The 19,969-nt window shown below is 39.1% G+C and overlaps 1 protein-coding gene across 1 annotated transcript in view; it reads left to right on the top strand.

Moving 5' to 3' along the window:
* LOC103141892 (EBF transcription factor 1) overlaps positions 1 to 19,969 on the top strand; it is a 100,055-nt gene that overhangs the window by 63,624 nt on the left and 16,462 nt on the right. The window contains exons 6-10 of the mRNA XM_016672847.1: positions 4,491 to 4,572; positions 5,422 to 5,563; positions 6,464 to 6,597; positions 8,892 to 9,018; positions 19,124 to 19,212. Coding sequence (XP_016528333.1) covers positions 4,491 to 4,572; positions 5,422 to 5,563; positions 6,464 to 6,597; positions 8,892 to 9,018; positions 19,124 to 19,212 — 574 coding nt within the window. The remainder of the gene's footprint in view (positions 1 to 4,490; positions 4,573 to 5,421; positions 5,564 to 6,463; positions 6,598 to 8,891; positions 9,019 to 19,123; positions 19,213 to 19,969) is intronic.

A 19,969-nucleotide genomic window follows, 5' to 3' on the forward strand; every position in this document is an offset into this window, starting at 1 on the left:
TGTGTGTGTGTGTGTGCGTGTGTGTGTGTGCGTGTGTGTGTGTGTGTGTGCGTGTGTGTGTGTGCGTGTGTGTGTGTGCGTGTGTGTGTGTGTGTGTGTGCGTGCGAGTGCGTGTGTGTGTGTGTCAGTTTTCGAGAGATTTTTCTCTTCCGAAGCAGGATTGTTATTCCTGGCTCAGTAAAGTAGCAGGTCTTTAGGGAATTAAGCGGACATACACATTCAGTCTTAGACACTCACACCTTTTTTTTTTTAAGTAACTGAGCTGGAATTCCCCCTACATTTCACAACTGCCTTCTTGGTATTGTAACTCCTTAAAGACATCAGCGTGGTCAAAACAAACTTCCATAATCCTTGTTTCTCCTTCACACACTCCATATATTCTTACTCTTCCTCCTTACTGTGTATCCTTCTCTCTGTCTCTTTCTCTCTCTCTCAGGTCTGTGTTAGTCCTACATATTAAATATTAATGTCAGTTGTGCTCTGAGCCATAATTGCCATCTCAGCCTCTGAATAATGGATGTTTCTGTGCTGTGCACCGATACACCAAGGCTAACAGGATGAGAAAACAGCATCCAGTTGTTTGCTACATTTCTACAGCTAACGGACTCTATAACAGCAGCACAGGTGATTTTATTATCAGGACAAAATGGATACAGCCGACAAAGCAGTGCTTACCAGACCTCAAAAGTAACTTACAATTTGTGAAAGGATCACAGAACTGTAACAAGCAGTTGATTCCTTAGATGTCTTGGACATGCATATGTTCTACAATAAATCTAAACATTTAGTTTCCAAACATGTATTTTATTGTGAAGGCAGCTGTTGTTGTTTCTCTGTTTGGGTGGAAATATTAGAGACTATTGGTCAAGTACTTAAAGCATCCCATATTCAACACTTTGTCAGTTCGAATGAAGACTTTGGCAAACTTTACATTTTCCCTTTTTTCTTTATTCTATTAAACAATTATTTAACTAGCAATCACAACATCCATGAGAACCAAATAGTTTTTTTTCTGTGCTTCACTCCTTCCTGAACAGATGGGCTGTGTGTGTTTTGGTCCAGTTAGACTGGTCCTGGGTCAGCGCTCAGAGTGTGGTACTCTCTGTACCAAAGGTCAACAGCGCTGTTATCACTTGAACATGATGGGGCGACGGGGTGGAGGAGTGAGCCACAAGATAAATGGGGACTGAACTCCCCTCCCCCTTCATCAGCCAGACTCTCATAATTGCCTCTTTTAATTGGGAGCCTCTTAACGACCAGGGACTGGACCAGCTAATCAATTCACACAAAGTGTCTGTGTGTGTCTGAATGGATGTCACTGTACGGCCTTTTTATAGCACAGTTGATTGGGCCATCTGGGGTCAAGTGGATAAGGAAAAGGGATACCCTTACAATGCATTAAGATCTAAAGGACATAGCCCAATATCAATGAGAGGAAACACTCACAGGCGAGTCGAGTCTCAAAGTAGATTGGTAACCAATGATAAATTATTTGGATTATGAATTTGTTTAGCAATAGAAATTTCTTTTTCACCAGATTTTTGTATTATTTCAGGATATTTTCATTGAAGCCTCTCTACCATTCTGCAAAAATCATTTACTTTTTGATGCACAAAGATACCAGTAAGAGAAAGAGCTGAAAGAGATTGAAACCTTACAACAAAACCGTTACTATAAGGTTATGTTGGCATATAGTACATCGACATAACAACACCATTATGGCTCTTGCAGATTGAATGTAAAGCTTAGGTGCTATGGAAACTTCAAAGTTTGTTTCTGGCAGCAATGAGCCCCTAAAACCAACATGCCAATGAGAAAATCAAGATTTTGATCAGACATCTCAGAGATAAGACAGATAATCATAATATTAAGGTCTACACTTCTGTAAATCCTCATCTAGGCTTTATCTAATATTGGAATTTTATTTTTTTTTGCATTGCCTCATGTTAATGCCTCAAGTAGATGTTTTGTAGTGCATGTTAAAAGCCTGCTGTGTTGTGCATTGTTCTTGCACTTGTTCTAGTAAAGCAAGATTCATTAGAGAACATTAGTAAACAAACTGCATCATGAGGTCACACAGTGGACAGGTCAGGGATAAAGTTGGGAAGGAGAATAATACATGGCTAGGTTGTAAATTATTTCGCAAGCTTGAAACGTCTGATAAAGCACATTGCAATCCATCGTCTTAACACAGAAACAATCCATGGCCATCCACCTATACTGAGACAAGCAGATTGTTATTTAGAGAAGCAGCCAAGAGGCCAGCGTTATTTCTGTAGTAGCTGAGGATTTAGGTGGAATGCTGTATCAACAGGGAAATTATTGGTCTCACAGTTCACATATCTGGCCTTTATGGAAACGTGAAAACAACGACTTTCTCATTCAAAAGAAAGACATGTGAAGTCCTGTGTAAAAGTTGACATATTTGAAAGAAGGTGCTCTGGTTTTTGGCAAATTAAAGGCTGCATGAAGAACACTTTGCTGTAAACAGTTATCAAACTGTTTGACTTTCTGGGGTTTTCATACATCCTGTTACTGTCAGCTGTAGGTAAGTTTTCACCACATATTTAAAGACCAAAGTACCAAAACCAGTTCTAAAATTGGTATTACAGATAAATATAGAAAATTCCAACTGTAGTTGTTTTTATTTTTGTAGATCATGTCAAGAGAAAATACATCAGTGTTTTGTTTTTTTATTCTGTTATCAAGTTTCTCTTTACTACTATGTTTGACATTTAAGTTCATACTTACTGTAACTACCTCCAGCAGAAGACTTTCTCCTAGAGCTAAACTTTTCCTACGGCTCCTATTCTAGAGTGTATTAGAAACATGAACTGGTGAGTGTGCGAGCTTCCCAGTCGCCTTTTACACACAGATCTACAATAGAAGGGTCAGCCGAGGTGGCCGTGTTAACGCTATGCTAGTGTTGTGAGGAGGACTAGACAGTGAGAGGTCAGCTGGGGTCATCGTGGCTGTCCTCCGCTGTGATAGGCTGTCACCCAGGGGTGAGAGGTCAGTATAATTAGGCATTCAGGATCCCAGCGCCGCTGTTCTAACGAAGCCTGAGCTCGTTAATGCAGAGTTTTACACCCGGACCTGCCACTGAGCTTCGCTGCACCGTCACACACATACAAGCTGAGTGCATGTTTGCACATGCACACGATCGCACACCTCTGCTTTATCCTGCCGGTCCAACACAAAGGCTGTCATATTTATAACATTGAAGCACCGGGCTCGGTCACGAGGGAATGGAGATTTTAATATTAAAATCTTAAAAGTTGAACAAATTTTATGGAACCCCAAATAATAGAGTCAAAGTGCAATCCTAGTTGCAGTGAAGCCTAACCGATTCATTTATTGTTTCGTCAGTCATCTTCATTTTTTGCTTGATATCTTCTTATGCTTTTGTTGTGGGTCATTCTTTAATATCGTCCATAGATTATAGAAAATACCTAATTGTGATGCAAGGTAAAGACTGACTGTACACTCGAAATGTGTTTGAATTCAGTCTAAATATTTCTGTGATTATTGTTGCTTGAACATGGAGATGTGTGTGTTGATGCTTCTGCCAAGGTGGCCAGCTGGTTTGCATTGTCCACTGCCATCTGTGAGTTTGATTTACTCTGTAAAACAGATTCATAAACATGTGGTTCTGTTTTAAATGGCCAAAGTTTCCCAAGTGTACATGATTCATGTCTGTACAGCAGAGTTAATATGTAGGACTCACCTTCAGAGTAAAAACTTTGAGATATGTCATGAGATCTTTGTCTGTGCTGATGTAATAGTGAAGTAAAAATCCATCAAAATAAACAGCTTCTAAAGAGAGAGGTTTGCAACGTCAGTCACATTGTCAACAGCCTATATGCACAACACACTTTTTAGATATTTGTGAGGAAAATAAAAACTGTGAAAAGCAATTATTAATTTGCTTTTCACAAAAAAATCTAAAATCTGTCTCTCATCTAAAAGTCTAAATAAAATAATGACAGGTGTGATTAACAAAATATAAGAGAGTTCAGCTGGTTTGTATAGTTTTGCAGGAAATTGTGGCTATACACAGCAACTATAGGTTTATATATACATACATGTTATAAAAAGTAAAGAGGGCAAGAAGCTTTTTTTAGTGAAACAAGCCTTTTCACAGTTTTTGTGCTTTTACACTCACAAATCTTGAATGTAACATGTTCTCAAACTTGAACTTTCTCATGTCATGTATTTTTTCTGGGTTTTCCTCAGATTTGCTCCTTTTCATTTTCTTTTAAGCCATCATCCAATGTCTTTATTTGCCATTTCAAAGCAGCTCCTACAGATATAAGAACTAAAACAAAATAAATGTCACTGGCAGATTCATTCTCAGTTCCAGGAACTCTAAAATATTGATTTCATTCTCTCTCTTTTTCCTTCTTTGCACATGTTTGAGACTGTGATCCTTAAGAGAAAAATAACTTTGTTAAACAAATTTTGTGCTTTTACCTTTTTTGTCTCAACAGATTTTTCCTTAAATTTTTCCTCAAGTGCAACCAGAACTGCTTAAAGAACGCTGGGAACCCAAGAGACATGAGAAGGTTCCAGGTACAAGCCTTCTTTGTCTTTGTTTGGCTTTTTTTGCCCTCCCTGCCTTGTTTACAATGGACATAACACATAATAATATACATAAATTTATGGCTGTCACAACACATAAGCACAGGAATGTGTGTAAGTAAATAAGCTATCAGTGCCTTTACAGGAAGCTTGAGTTCCTGACCCCTGACTAGTCATAACATAAATATACCCACAAATCAGGGAGTCAGAAGGGAGGGGGATGGGGAGTAGGATAAAGAAATGAGGTGAGGGGTTGTGGGTAAGATTTAAGACAGTGCAGTCATTATTATTTCCTTATCTTCATGGCTGCAACACAATCAGGAAGACACCACTTGGGGTTGAGTGGATATACGCGATGCCCAGAAGATACTGATAGATTTATTACCATGTACGTGTGTGTGTGAGAGAGAGAGAGAGCGGTTTTTATGTGAGTGTGTGAAGGGGAGTGAGACAGACCAGGCAGAGTCAAACAGCAGCAAGTGTGTGACCATATCTGCACCTCTAATTGTGCAGCTCTATTGTAGTGGAACCAGAAAAAGACAGCTCTGTTTCCCTGGGAGATAATTAAAGGCTGGACCCATCATGAACACTCATACACAAACCTGCAGCCACAGTGACTTAGTGTGTACTGAGGGTGATAACTGGCTACATTTAAGGAGCTTTTCACAGCTTAATGCTTTAAACTCTTCTTTGCGACAATCTGTTGACTTTCGATGTTCTCTTTTTTTTGTCCTCTCCTCACTTCTCACCTCTTTCCTCTCTCCTATATATTTTTTCCTTGCTTCCTTTATGATTCCCTGCTCTTTTATCTCCTCATCCCACCCCCTTGCTTTTCCTTAGGTGGTTGTGTCAACTACGGTGAGCGTGGAAGGACATGTCCTGGCAGTCTCTGACAATATGTTTGTCCACAACAACTCAAAACACGGCCGGCGGGCCCGCAGGCTCGACCCCGTGGAGGGAACCCCATCTTACCTAGAACACGGTAACACCAGCCTGTGTGTGTGGGTGCATGCGTGTGTGTGTGAGCAGCATGGCCGCCAGATGGTTGATGGTTTAATCCTATCAGGTGATTCCTACCCCTCCATCTGGCTAATCCAACTTACAGCACACACAGTGCATGGTGTGCTGCTGTGCATGTGTGTGTTTCTAGTCTAATATCATTATACGCTTTTTCTCATGAACAAACCCAGACTCAGAGCTGTTGTAATTCAGCTGAATGCTGATAATCGCACACTTACATTTGAGTGAGAGCTGGTTTTTGACAGACAGGCCGACTTTTGCTGTTATCCTTTGGGATTAGATCAAATATGCTGGAATTAACAATAGTCAGAATTAAAGCGACATCAAGCTTTAATTCTGCTCTGTTCTGTTTGAAGTAATATGATGCACGTTGAGCCATCTGTGAGTGTTTTTATGTCAGCTGAAATCTGACGTCAGTCAAACTTTTGGATGAACAAACTCAGGTCTTGTCCACACCACCTTGGACATTTATAAAATGTTTACCCTTATCCAAATGAATCCAATCACATGATTGATGACAAAACAGATAATTAAAAAAGGGTTTAATTAAAATTCTGGTTGAGCAGATTTTTCAACACACTGACTTGTATATAGAGCAGCTTCTTATAATATAGTTCTTAAAGTGAATTTGGAATTGGTTTAAACCTGTACTGGCAGATGAAAACTTAAAAAATGACCATTGCTTGCTGTGTTAAAATTAAATGCTGTTCAAAAGGTTTCTGTCTCTTACTTTTTATGCGTTATGCTCTGTAAGGAGGTGCAATATTTTCTTCATAAAAGTGAAACAATTTTACAACTGTGTATTTTCAGAAGCTTGTTAGATCAAAGTGATGTGTCATTGTTTAAAATGTTTCCCCTCCAGGAGCAGCTCCCTGCATTAAGGCCATCAGTCCCAGCGAGGGGTGGACTACAGGGGGCGCTACAGTCATCATCATAGGAGACAACTTCTTTGACGGCCTCCAAGTTATCTTTGGTACCATGCTGGTTTGGAGCGAGGTCAGTTCATCAGTCTGTCTGCGTTGTTTCAGCCTTTTAGCTGTGAGCTCCAGTCATTGCTCTGTTGGAAGTAATTCAATGTGAATACATGCTTTTCTCCATCATCTGGCTCTGAACTGTGTGTGTGTGAGAGAGAGAGGGAGAGAGAGAGAGAGAGTGCGCATGCGTGTGTGTGTGTGTGTGTGCGCATGCGTGTGTGCGTGTGTGTGTTAATGTTTCTCTAAATGATGTTTACCTCTCTAATGAGTCCCTACCAACCAGAGACCACCGCCCCTCTCTACCTTCCTCACCCGTTCTCCCTCTCCCTCTTTATTTCAGAGCACTGATCAAATCAGCACATGTTGATAGCCATCGGCTGAATACTCACACACACACACACACACACACACACACACACACACACACTATCACAGTTTTCCCCACTCCTCTACAAAATGTTTATTTGTCTTCTGACTCCACTCACGGTGTGCGCCGAGTGACCGTGGCTGCCGTCCAACAACAACAGTGTCTCTGTACAGTTGTGTGTGTGTGTACATACAGGAATGGGTGTGTGTGCGTGTGCATATGTGTGTGTCTATTAAGGGCTAAGGGGTTTGTTTACAGTGTTGAGAGCTGCACTTATGCAAACTAACATGTGTACAGAGTCTCAGTTCAAACTGACTCAGCTCTCTGAGCGTTCCTCAGGCCGTATTCAAAGGGATTTTTGGCAGACGAATGTTTCATTTGCACTCAACCTGGTTATTGATTCCGAGGCAGGAAAATACAGTTGGGCTACATCAGTGTGTGGGATATTATTGCACATTTTTTCCAGTTTTTATTCATCTGTTTCCTACCTGTAGATTGTGACTGCACTCGACTATTTTAGCTCTTGTCACATGAGCAAAAATCTCCAAGCTGGAAGTTCTGCTGGGCCATAACAGTTGAAAATGCTTTTACATTAAATCTGTGTGCCCTTTTTGTCTGTTTCGCCTGTATTGATTAAAACTAAAAGAGTAAAAAAGGAAACAATTGTCAACCATATTTGCATCAGTCTTCTGCATTAGGGCTGAAACTATTTGTTTTGTGTTTGGTTTCAAGTGCCTCAAAGGTTAATAAATGCACCCGCTAATGCTCAGTTAAATAAAAATGAATGCAAAAAACGTAGTCATTTAAAAATAAATACCTTAGTTTGTGCCATTTTAAAAGGTTTTAATTTTTGTCAGTGATTCTTGACCTAAAATAATTATAATCACTTAAAAAAAAAACTGTCCAAATTTCTATCATTATTACATTAATTAACACTTAATGCTCAAGAAAATTATTTTGTTATGGCCGCCATACTTTCTTGCCTATTTTTTTTAAGTTTGCTTTTAGGATGCAACAGAATCATTAGTTTAGTGGAAACCTGGCTGCTAGCAGGCATTTTGATGGTGCAATTACAACACAGCTACCAAAATATATAAATCAAGTTTCACACAAGCACAGAGCCCCTTATAAAATAATGGCTTTCCCTTCCAGGATGATGTGCAGAAGCTGTTCAGGTCATTTTTTTTTATTTAATCAAGATCATTTTGTACAGTTTATGGTTTATTTACATTGCATACACGTGTGCCTGTGCTGCCCATGTTCTGGCTACAGCTGAAAGAATTTCACAAAGCCACTCAAAAGATCCAACATCTCTACATCAGTGAAACAAAGCCACAATCATTCCCATTACACAGAGAACAGTATGAACTGGAACCCTCGTAAACAGAGCTCCCACATCAGTAGAAACATTTACACCTCCAAATTGCACATATAGGGTGGTTACTTACAGACTGAGGGAAGTTAAGTTATTCTCATTGCTGATTAAATGCTAGATGTAGTTTTTACTCTACCAAAAAGAAAACGTATGCATCATATTTGGCAAAAATGGGAAAAATTTTGGATTCCCAAAAGATTCCCCCCTAAGATGCTCATCAAAATCAGTGCACAGAGACTTGTTTCATATAAAATGTCCTGTGCAGACTCAGCAGTGCTCATACCTGCATCCTTTGATAAGCCCATGAAAACACTGATGGTGTTTCCTTCGTTAAGGCGAGGCTGAAGCCGATGGTTCAGAAACCTCCAGTATAAACGGGGATATTCTGTTAATTGGAAACATCCTAGTGAAGCTTTGATAACCGCAGCGGTAACATTGCAAAGGAGGCATTTAAACAAATTTGTCTTTGTCAGTTTCAGTCATCCATGACTCGAACACTTTAAACTTGAGATCTGAGATGTTGATGGTCAAATCTGGTCTTTGTTCACTGACTCTTTTTTTCCTTGTCCTGCAGCTGATTACGCCACATGCCATTCGGGTGCAGACACCTCCCAGACACATCCCTGGGGTCGTAGAGGTCACTCTGTCTTACAAGTCCAAACAGTTCTGCAAAGGGACACCAGGAAGGTTCATATACACCGGTAAGTCCAACGAAGACAGTACAAGCACTTTTGCAAAGGCTGCTGACTGAATGACGTTAGGTTTTTAACTTCTAGGTCCAGAGTTGCTTCTTGGAAATGCGAGCTTGCTTTTGTATTTGAAAAAATGCCTTTGTACGTGTGTGCCTGAATGCCATCTCTGAGCTGCAGTTCACTCTCAGGCCAGACAGTGTTGAACTAATGACTGCAGATTAGTCAACATTAACAACCCACACTCGTTAGAATGTTGCCATAATCAGAGGCTCGTTAAAAACCAGCTACAATTAAACAGTCTGCTCTTTATATGCCTGCATGCTGAAACTATTAGTGAAATCATCCAGAACACCCAGTTTACTAACACACACATCCACACACACAAACACACACATGCAGCATCCACAAACTGCACACAATGTTGAAAAGGAGTGTGTGACTTCTGAGTGGATTGTTCACTGTGAATGAGTGTTTTCCTGCTGAACTGAGTGAAGACGGGGAAGGAGGAAAGCATGTGTGTGTTGGTCTGTTTTAAACGTATACCTGGAAATGAATGGAGGTGATGTTATGTCTGGTATTGATCCGCTGCTCAACATGGCTCCAACACACCATAATGATGACGTCAACAGGGGGGAGAAAGGAAGTATTTGCTGCTGTATAAACACTTTGAGGCAGTGGAAATTTAATGACTCCATCTATTAGCTGAAGATAAGGATTTAAACCTGATCAATAAGGATGACGTGTTAAGTAGTAATGGCATTAGTTCCACAATAAATAGTCTGCTTTCTTGTGTAAAACTTGGAAGAAATAATATTTCTTTTCAAACTATGTTCCTGACTTTCTCGTTTTCATTGATTATTTTTTGCTGTTGATTATAAAGATCAACTCAGCTCAACATTGTGGCTGACTTTTGTTTCTGTAGAGTTTTGTCCACATTTTATCGTGTTCTGTTCTTAGTTGAAGAGCTATATTATAAGAAGTTATCAGAACAGCACTGAGTAAGTCATTTTTATTAGCCTTCCTGCTGTGAGTGGTCATTCCAGTCTGAGGCCAATTTCTCAGCATATTTTAAATTGATTGTCTTGGTTTGGTTTAGCTATAATAACCGTAATACAGAAAACATGCGTTCTTAAAACACTTTGCAAGTAATTCATGTGGCAACGGTAGGAAAAAACTGACACTGAAATGTTTATCAAACACAGTATTGATGTTGTGATGACATATTGATTTTATTTTTGTTTCTAGGGTTGTTTCTAGACTTACCCTAACACTCATGAGTTAGGGTTATGTTGTGCACAAAGTATGACAAAAAAACAAATCATGAGAGATCTCTTAAACTTTAAGGAGCACAGAGGGGTTTTTTTTAGAAAACCAAGCCACATGTCAGACCTAAGTCACAAATTCAGTGGTTTTAAAATTTATAACTTTAAACAAATCAAATTAACAATGAGACTATAGGGATATGAAATATTTGGAAAACATTCAGATGGAATTTTCTTATTTAATGTTGCAAAGACAATCTGATTTGTGATTGACCCAGATTTGTTGTCAAACTTCCAGTTCCTTTCTTGACATTTCAGTAAAACTTGAAGTGGGTTTTGGCATCGGGGCAGTGAAATTCCATTTAATGGGCCAAATATATATTACCTGCACACAGAATATTAATGCATAATGCATGGTATGTAATATATTATAGACAGCCAAATATTGAATGTAGGCAGTCTTATGGGATTGCTGTATTGCACACATTGATGCTGCAATGACAGTTTGATACATTATCCCTCTTAAAAACTGCATGGACTTGAACTATTGTGGTTATAAAATATTTCTTATACCAAGCTAAGGTTTTAAAACTCTGTCCCACAAATGCTGTTGCCGTTTCATTTCCTGCAATATAAATCTCCTGCGGTTCTTGTCCATGCTAACATCCAGTTGAGTTTCTGGAAACATGTTGAAGGTATTTGTTTAAAATTTAGCCCAAGACCTGATTGGGAAAGCTTTACATACTGATGATGAGGCCAAATACTTGTGATAAAACTTGTTTAAATACAAATGTGTATAAATAACACATTTAAAGCAAGAAGGTTGTATGGCTTTGCATTGGAAAAAAATGCAAAATGCTGTTCAGAACTTTATTATGCTTGATTAATCTTATGTTGAGAAAGATGTATCCATTATTTATTAAGAATGGTCATTTATGTACTTATTTATGTATAAATAACAACTGTTCCTAAGCTTGCTTTATTATAACTGAGTCATTTCATATCAGAAACAGAAATAAGAAAACTAGGAATCATTTAGTAGCGTAAACAGCCATTTATTTCAGTGTTTCTGTATATATTTTGTATGCATTGTCTTCACTAAGGGTTGTGTTTTCGTAGAGGGTTCTGCAGATCCACCAACACTTGTCGATACTAAATACCAGCAGTGACTCCAGACCTGGAGCAGAATTGAAACAATGTTTCAGTTGGATGATGCTGTAATTTTTGTTTTGCTGGCAGTGTGAAATGGTTTTAAACAGTGCTTTCTCAAAACTTGCATGTGTGCCTGCTTTAGTGTTATTCTTCTAAAACATTTTTAGACCAACCCTGGGGCTAACCAGCAGGTAATTGGTCCGTCTGGCATCCAACTCCTTCTCCTATTGGACGGGGGTGACCCCTGGTGACCTGGCGATTGGCTGATCGCTTCAACATGCGACCCAGGAAACACGATCCGTTACTACGGTTGCATGACCCCGCCTCAAGGTTGACTTGTCTCAGGAAGGTCCTGGCAGTGAAAGCTGATTGGCTACTTGTGGTTTTTCAGTCCTCTTGCTGTGGTTGCCTCTGGGTGTGAGGGCTGCGCAATTTAACATGCTCACGGTCACACACACATGTGAAAAGCAGCGCTGAACGCCACACCAGCAGGGTCATGTCTTACACAACTTGCCACACACACTTTCAAACAGGGGCAGGAGTTGAAAGTAATTGTAAATCAGACTGATACGAGAGAAAGATGGTGAGTAGTCTGGTTAACAGATGGTCTACCACACTGAAACAGTCCACACACACACGTAAATATGGTGCCGTATGGCTGCTTCATCCGCCTGATGGGAAAAATTAACATTCTCCACATCACACACTGCTGTAAACACACTCAACGGTGCAAAGTGACAATCAATAAATGCTTACACTTGCCAACATTAACACAGATAAAGGAAACAGAGCCGCGATAGGAAATCTAAAGCTAGGTCGAGGACAGGAAACTTTGAGCAAAGCATATGAAACTTTGGGAAAAAATGGACTTTCTTTCTCTTTTTCAAACATTTGAGCCTCACTTTTGCCGTCTCAAAGGGAGACAATAAGAAGCTGAAGTGTAGTAAAAGAGATACAGCGCCAGAAAGACAGATGGACTTTTAAAACCAGATTGTAAAGTATTGATCCCCTCATAAGTAGATCACACATACAGTACAGTGGTGCACGCATGCAGATACACACATGTACAACTGCGTAGAGACGGTGAGCTCAGGAGAAAGAGATCTCATCTCATAAGGGGAAGAATGAAGCAATAATTCAGTGGTATTGAACTGCTGGCTGGCCAGAGAATCAATATCACCACACCTCCTCTTCGTTTCCTCCTCCTCCTCCTTCTGCTCTTTTTACATCAGTCCTCTTTGTCCTTTCACCCACCCAGTTTTAGCCTTTGCCTTTTCCCTCCCTTTTTCCCCCATCTGTGGATTCCTTTGTTTCTGTACTCCCAAAAGATGATGAGAAAAACACAATTGTATTGAAGCTGATCGCAAAATATTTCAGATTTCACCAGGTTTTTTTTGCTATTATTCCCCTCTTTTCTTTATTTTCTCTTTCTCCTCCGTTCACATTTCATGGTGGAGCAACACTGGATGGTCTGTCCTCATGAAACTTCTATGAGTATTGATCTGATGGCGGCTCTGGACTCTGAGGGAAAGAACAAGGCTGAAGGAGGAGGAGGTGGAGGAGTGATGGGTGAGCGGATGGATGGGTGAAAGTGGCAGAAGGTGTAGTTAGTGAGGAGGAGGAGGAGGGAGGAGATGAAGCAGAAGACAGGGATGATGGGGGAGGTGAAGCAGAGCTGGAGGGATTCGTGCTGAGAGGGCTTCAGGGGAGCAGCAGGGAGGCAGAATTAGTGAGATGAGACAGGTTCAGGTTTCAGTGTCATTCGCTCTGATGAAGTGTTTATGTTGTGTATTTGTGAAAAATGTGCCACGACAACATATTTACGGCTGATTTTATGTGTTCTGCTGGAGCAGTTCTTGCTAAACAAAACAATAAATTTTACTCTGAAAAACATCTGCTTTTCGTTTGTCCAAATCTGGAAAATAAGCACTGCCCATTAAAACTGGGGGGAGTACAATAAGTGTTTAGGGAGCACGGGTTAGGATTTTAATGGACATGATGCATTTGGTGGCTTTACTTGCGCTTTTTAAAATGATACTTAATGAACTAGACAACTTCTGCTGATCTGATGCTGGTTCTGTTTTTGTACAAATCCTTGGGTGGAATATGAGCCCAACTCTGCAGTCAGTGGTTTGCATGAGCATTCATACCCCGGTCATGATCTGTGTCATATAACCACAAATAAGGCATTTTCTCAAAGATGAATATCTGAAAAGTGTGGTGTGCATGTGTAGCCAGCCCTCATGAGTTAATATTTAGCAGAACCACCTTTAACTACAGTTTCAGCTTTATGTGGTTTTGTTGTTTTTTGTTTGTTGGTTGGTTGTTGTTTTTTTTGTTGTTTTTTTTACCAGGTTTACACTTTTAGAGACTGAAATCTTTAGCAAATAAGATTTTTCCTACAGCAAGATGCTGCCATTCAGGATAACCTACAATGTTAAACGTACACAATGTTACATTTTGGTCTCATCTGAGAAGAGCACCTTAATCCACATGACCAGCTAAAAGGACTTCTTGTTTTCTTTCTGCCTCTCATATATGAAGTCCAGATGTATGAAGAGCACAAATGGTTTTTCCCACCTGACTTGTAGATCTCTGCAGCTCCTCTAGAGGAACCATGGGCCTCTTGGCTGCTAATCGTTGTTCTTATTGTGTAGTCAAATTAGTTGGATTGCCATGTTTTGGTTTGTTCAATATGTTATAAATATTGTTTTATAAACTAAACTGATTAAAACTTTCTCCTTTGACCTGTCCTCAGTGTCTCTTGGTCTTCATGATGCTGTTTGCTCTTTGATGTTCTCCAGAAAACCCCTGAGACCTTTAGAGAATCGGTGTATTGAGATTAAATAGCACACAGGTGGAGTTGCTTTGTGATTAAGACAGGCAGTCACACAGTATTTTATTTTGGGGTATCAAAATAAACAGGGTTAAATCTAAAGGCATGACACACATGTCCTTTCCCTCCATTTCACATTTTCTTGGCCACTTTGTGTTGCTCTACCGCATAAAATCCTCATCAAAACAATAAAGTTTGTGGGAAAAGTTCTGAATTATTTTTAAATCCACACAGGCAAACATTCACACATCATTTTGTTCTTAAAGAAACATTGTTCCATTATTAATGAGCCAGCCTGAGATGCTTAAATCATCACAGCTAATCTGAGCTGCGCTGTGATGTGATGTATGCGCTTATGTATGTCTGTGTGTTTGTGTGTGCCATATTAGTGCTGGCATCGGTTAAACGTCTCCAGAGATGCTCAGAGAGAGGATCTGACACTGGCAGTTGGTTCTGGCAGTTGATATCCTGCCGACTGTTAGGCAGCTGTTTTTCTAATTTTTTGTTTTCCCTCAACCATGACTGCATGCTCTTTTTCTGTCTTGTTTTTGTCTGTCTACCAGAGTTCTTCCTCTTTACTCCTTTCCACACACTTCTTCTCTAACTCGCATCACTCCCTTTCGGTCTGTTTCTGTCAGAAACATTGCTCTCAATCTGGATGGTTATGTTTAAAACAATCAACATTCAGTACAATAAGACAACGTTTTTGCAGGGTTTGGTGTATCTAAGTAAGTCAGGGTGTTCACATGTCATGCAGTTCATTAAAACCAAGAGAACAACAAAATTACAGAAAATACAGTAATGTTTTAGGGGGCAACATGTCAGAAAACAACATGGTGAATTAAAACAAGAAGAGAAAAGGTGAAGACAATATCAGCTGATTGTTGAAATGTCACTGAAAACCTATGGTTTTCAAATGAGTGTTTGTTAAACACTCATTTGACATGAAAGGGACAGAAAAGACATCAAACCCAGACGACTACTTCCAGGACTGTATCCACATCGAGCACCTGCTCTGCCCACCAAGCCACCCAGTGTCCCAGTTCAATAGAGTAATCTACTCAATTCTGGCTCCTCATTCTGAAAGGATGCTTTCAAATTAAGTGACGACTTCATACCAAGACAGAGAGTGCATTATCTTAAGGTTTCTATATTAAGATTCGATTAGAATGTTTCCTCTTGGTTAGATCTGCATTTTCTGTTCTTTCTTCTCCCTCATGTTAGTCTCTTTTCTTCCTACGCAGACCCACCCTTTTCTACCTCTAATTCATGTCCACATAATTACCATCAATAAATCACAAAATCCTAATGTGCCCACAGGGCTTCCTTTAAGCACATAGAAATGCTGTCCACAACAGCTTAACATCTGGACCAAAGCTCATGATTTATAAAGTAATGTTGCGAACAAATTAGGTGGTTGAGAACCTAACAGAAACCAGAGGCTTGGGTGTGATGTGTGAATAACACAGACACATATCTAAAACACACATGCTAAAAGAAGTTGCACAACAAGCAAAGGACATTCATCTGCAAGTAATTTATCAGTGCTTGCTGTGGAAAGTACCAAACATCACCGCCGCAGCTGCAGTCTTGGACTTCATGTACGCAAACACACCCCTTCGGTTCCCACAAGTCCATGTTAATCCAGCACAACTTCCTACCTCCACCTCGCCTGTTGCTGAACTTTCAGGGTTCAACAATGTGGTGATGACATAAGCTCAGCATTTGTCAATAACTAAAAAAGTACAGAAATACTGATGCTGTCCTGACGGACAGAGCTTTCAGAGCTCTCCATGATTGACATATTGATTGGATAAAGACTTTGGATGAGGGTAATTGGAGCGTTAAAGGGGCCCTAAGTGTTCCTTAAAACCTTTTCTGATTGTATCTGTACTGCCATTATCATACAGATGTTTTTGACACTACCAGTTTGAACCTTTTTAGTATATCTATGTCTATATGTATATATAAAATGTATTTAGTTGCTTGCACTTAATCCCAGCGGATTCCGCCGACATCTAAAAAGATGACTTTTTTTTGGAAGCTTTATTCTGTTCATTTATTTATGTAACAAAACCTCTATGGTGTCATTTAGGTGGAAAACACCTGGATGAGAAGGGGGCCAAAAACTAAATATTTCTTGATTTTTGTAGGAGTATTAATTTTTCTTGCTTGTTCATGTGAGCAGTATAGCTTTTATCTGTTTGGATGTTTTTTCTTTGTGTTTTGTCTGAGACTTGGATTAAAAACTAAGCTTAGCAATGCATGCTGTTATATTAAGAACAGCATTGGGTAAACACTAAAATTACTCCCTTTTATTTTTACTTTTACATTTAAAAAAACATGTATTAATGAAAATTAATTAGTTTGTCAGTGAGTGGTACATTTCTTAATTTTCTGCAAGCTTTCAGTGTGTAACATTGTTGTTTGAAAAGCCTGAAAGGAAAATTTAGATGATTTGAAAGCGTCTTTCGGTATTTTCACTTGCTGTGTGGCTCACACTGACGTTTCTCACCAGAATAAAGACTCTTATTGTGAAGGGTAAGCGTTGAAGATCGTGGGTAGTTAAAAAGTAAACCTGGACTTTATTGTTGAGGCATTTTGTTTTGATGTTGTTGGAAGTATATCTTGATCAAAGCAAGACTCCAAATACCTTGCGCCTTTTTTTGGCTGACTTCCATAGAATGACTTTTATGTCCATTTTATTTCTATGCCTTAATCCTCAGCTTGAGGAAAACAGGAAATTGTTTCATCCAAAATAAAGAACCTGCCTCATCCTGCTTTAACAACATGATTAATCATTTTTAGATGTCTTTTCCTCAGCGAATGACTCACAGATTTAAATATAAAAACACATGCCCACTTCTCTAACCCACTTCTTCTATAAATTAGAAGAAATACATAAATACATTAGCAAGGTTCACCATTTTTCAGTTCAGCCCAGAAATACAAACACCTTCCGGTGTCAGTGGGGTATTTTGAAACAAAAAAAGAGAAGTGATTGTTTCTCCTCACTAGTCTGATTCCCCCCTGCTGACTCCTGCAGATGTTTGGATTGTGTGTGTGTTAATTAGGTTTGCACAGCTGGGCTGAACACCAGCAAGAGCAGCGTTGAAAGTGCAACATGTAACATTTTGAAATTAGGATCAGAAGGCTTTAGAATCACACTGATGACTGATGTTTAACCAGCTAAATTTGATTTCCATATTTAACAGAACGTAACACACAAATACTGCATTGTGGAATTTTTAGCCTCTGAAAATTGATGCAAAGTTTTTCAACACAACAAGGGCTAATGGTGGACAGCTAATGGAAATAATTTTTATTCTGATAAGCAGAGAGAATGAAGAGCTTATAATGAACCACTTGAAAGCTACCATGTTTTTGGAAAAGGTCTTTGATCCATGCAAAAGGTTTTTGAGTTACTTTATGGGATCACTTCTCTGCTTTACTCCCTTGGCATATACATATGCCAATATGTATACATTTCACAGTCAGTGCTATTGTTTACAGTTGCATCAGGAAGCTATATTTGGAAAGCAAAAATCCATACGTGTAATGTATGTGTTCCCTGACAGCTGGTTGTTTTGAATGCTGACCCAATCCAATCTTTATACATGTGGAAACGTGAAGCTTTAAATGGCCTCCAGTGACTTTTTGTATTTGTGATGCCCTTTGGGTTGGTTGTGTCAGCTTTTGAAGACATCGCTCTCTAATCACTGTTGGGCAGATGACATGCAGCTCTACACCTCTCTGTGAAAGAGTGAAATTTCTAAACTCCACACTTTGGCAAAGAGTTTAGACACAGTTAAACATTGGATGGGAGACAGTTTTCTTCTATTAAATGAACAAACTGAAATACTTAACATTGGAACGATGACAAATTACCATCTTGTACCTCTGTGTACTTTGGCAAAATCTTGTTAGGAATCTTGGCTTGACTTTTAACTCAAGTTTCACTTTGGATGCAAATGTCAAATTCCTGTTTTTCTCATTTAACAAATACTGCCAAACTGAGATCCTTTGTCTCACATCCTGAACTGTAAATAATTATTCATACTTTTCTTTCATCACGTTCAGATTATTTTACACATTTCTTGGCAAAACGTCGCTAAAATGGTTGGTAGCAAGTTGTACACAGTTTTATAATGCCCTCTTTCTTTTTACTTTTTATTTGTGTTTTATGTTAATTTATTGTCTCTGTCTTGCATTATATTTTGTATTTTAAGTAATATCACCGCTTTTCTTGTCTTTAGCAATTTTCCAGTTATTTTATTTCTCAGATTCTGTTTTTCTGCTTTAGGAGTTATTTTATTACTGTTTCTTGTATTTAATCTTTGTTGTGCTGCACTTGCAATACTTTAAGTTATTTGTTTTTATTTCTGCAAAAACAATTTGACACTGAAACTGGCAAATTGACAGAACTGATATGATGCATACTTTGACTATCCTGCAGAAATCTTTGCTTTTTTCTGCAGCAGAACGTAATAAGTCCCCTTGTTATTATGAAGTATTAAACATCATTAGAGTAAAACCTGCTGAGAAGTAAAACCAGTCTTATTGGACATCCTGTGGGTATATAAAGAACTATTGTCTGTTGTCAGGTTTGCACTTTGGACTTAATAAAACCATTACTTGAGTTTCTCTGTTCAGAAGAAAACAAAAATGTTTTGGGGTTTTTGCGCAGTTACAATGAGGAAGGGAAAAAAATGCTTTTAATTTTCAAGCTACTGGAGCCGTCATGCAAAATCCTACATATCTGCCCTTACATGAAATATAATATCAGAGAGAAGCATGGACTGTTTACTGTCATCTCCATTAAGTTTATTTTACTCATCCTCTTTTATTCCTCTCTTTTCTGCAGCACTGAACGAACCAACCATTGACTATGGTTTTCAGAGGCTTCAGAAGGTTATCCCTCGGCACCCTGGGGACCCTGAAAGGCTTCCAAAGGTAGCAAAAGTTTTCAGCTTGATCTTTTTCCAAAGTTAAGATAAAAAAAAAAAACTTATTAAGAAAAATATGACTCTACAAAAAGGAAATATTTGTGTTAGAAAGCCTTGCATTCAAAGAAAAACCTGCCGAGATGAACATATAGGACAGAATACTTACAAAGATATTTTTGTGTTCTTTTATTTTGCTAAGCAAAATATCTGTTTTCAAATCTCAAGTGGGTTGTATGTTTACCTCTAGATGAACTCTCAGTGTATGAGCTTCATAAAAACAGAGCGACTGATTCTTTTCCAGATCAGAGAGACATATTTGATTTTTTTTTTTTTGGCTGAAAATCAAAGTGTTGAGAAGAAGATCAGCAGATGTAAACAATTAACGACAAACGATGAGCTGTGCTTTGATACCAAACTCCGTCATCGTGATCCGTACATGCAGGAGGACTCTCCTCGTGGCGCGGCTGTTTTCATGTGAGGGCTCCGTAACCTGATTGAAATTTGAATTTTTGGGAGAGGTGGGGGTGGTTTGGCGGTCTCCTGAAACAGCTGCTGCTGGATGAGTCCTTTTTGTTTTGGAGCTGGACCAAGAAAGGCTGTCTTTGGTGTGACATCATGAAATAATGGGCCCTGGTCATGATGTGATGATGTGTTGATGCTCTGATGTCAACACAGTCGTGCCAACACCCTGCATCCCTCCACATGTGTTATCAATTGCACACAGTGTACATCATGATTGTGGGAATGTGTGCAACCCAGAACAC

This window comes from Poecilia formosa, unplaced genomic scaffold (genome assembly GCF_000485575.1).
Source record: "Poecilia formosa unplaced genomic scaffold, Poecilia_formosa-5.1.2 Scaffold3, whole genome shotgun sequence".
NCBI classification, from domain to species: Eukaryota; Metazoa; Chordata; class Actinopteri; order Cyprinodontiformes; family Poeciliidae; genus Poecilia; species Poecilia formosa.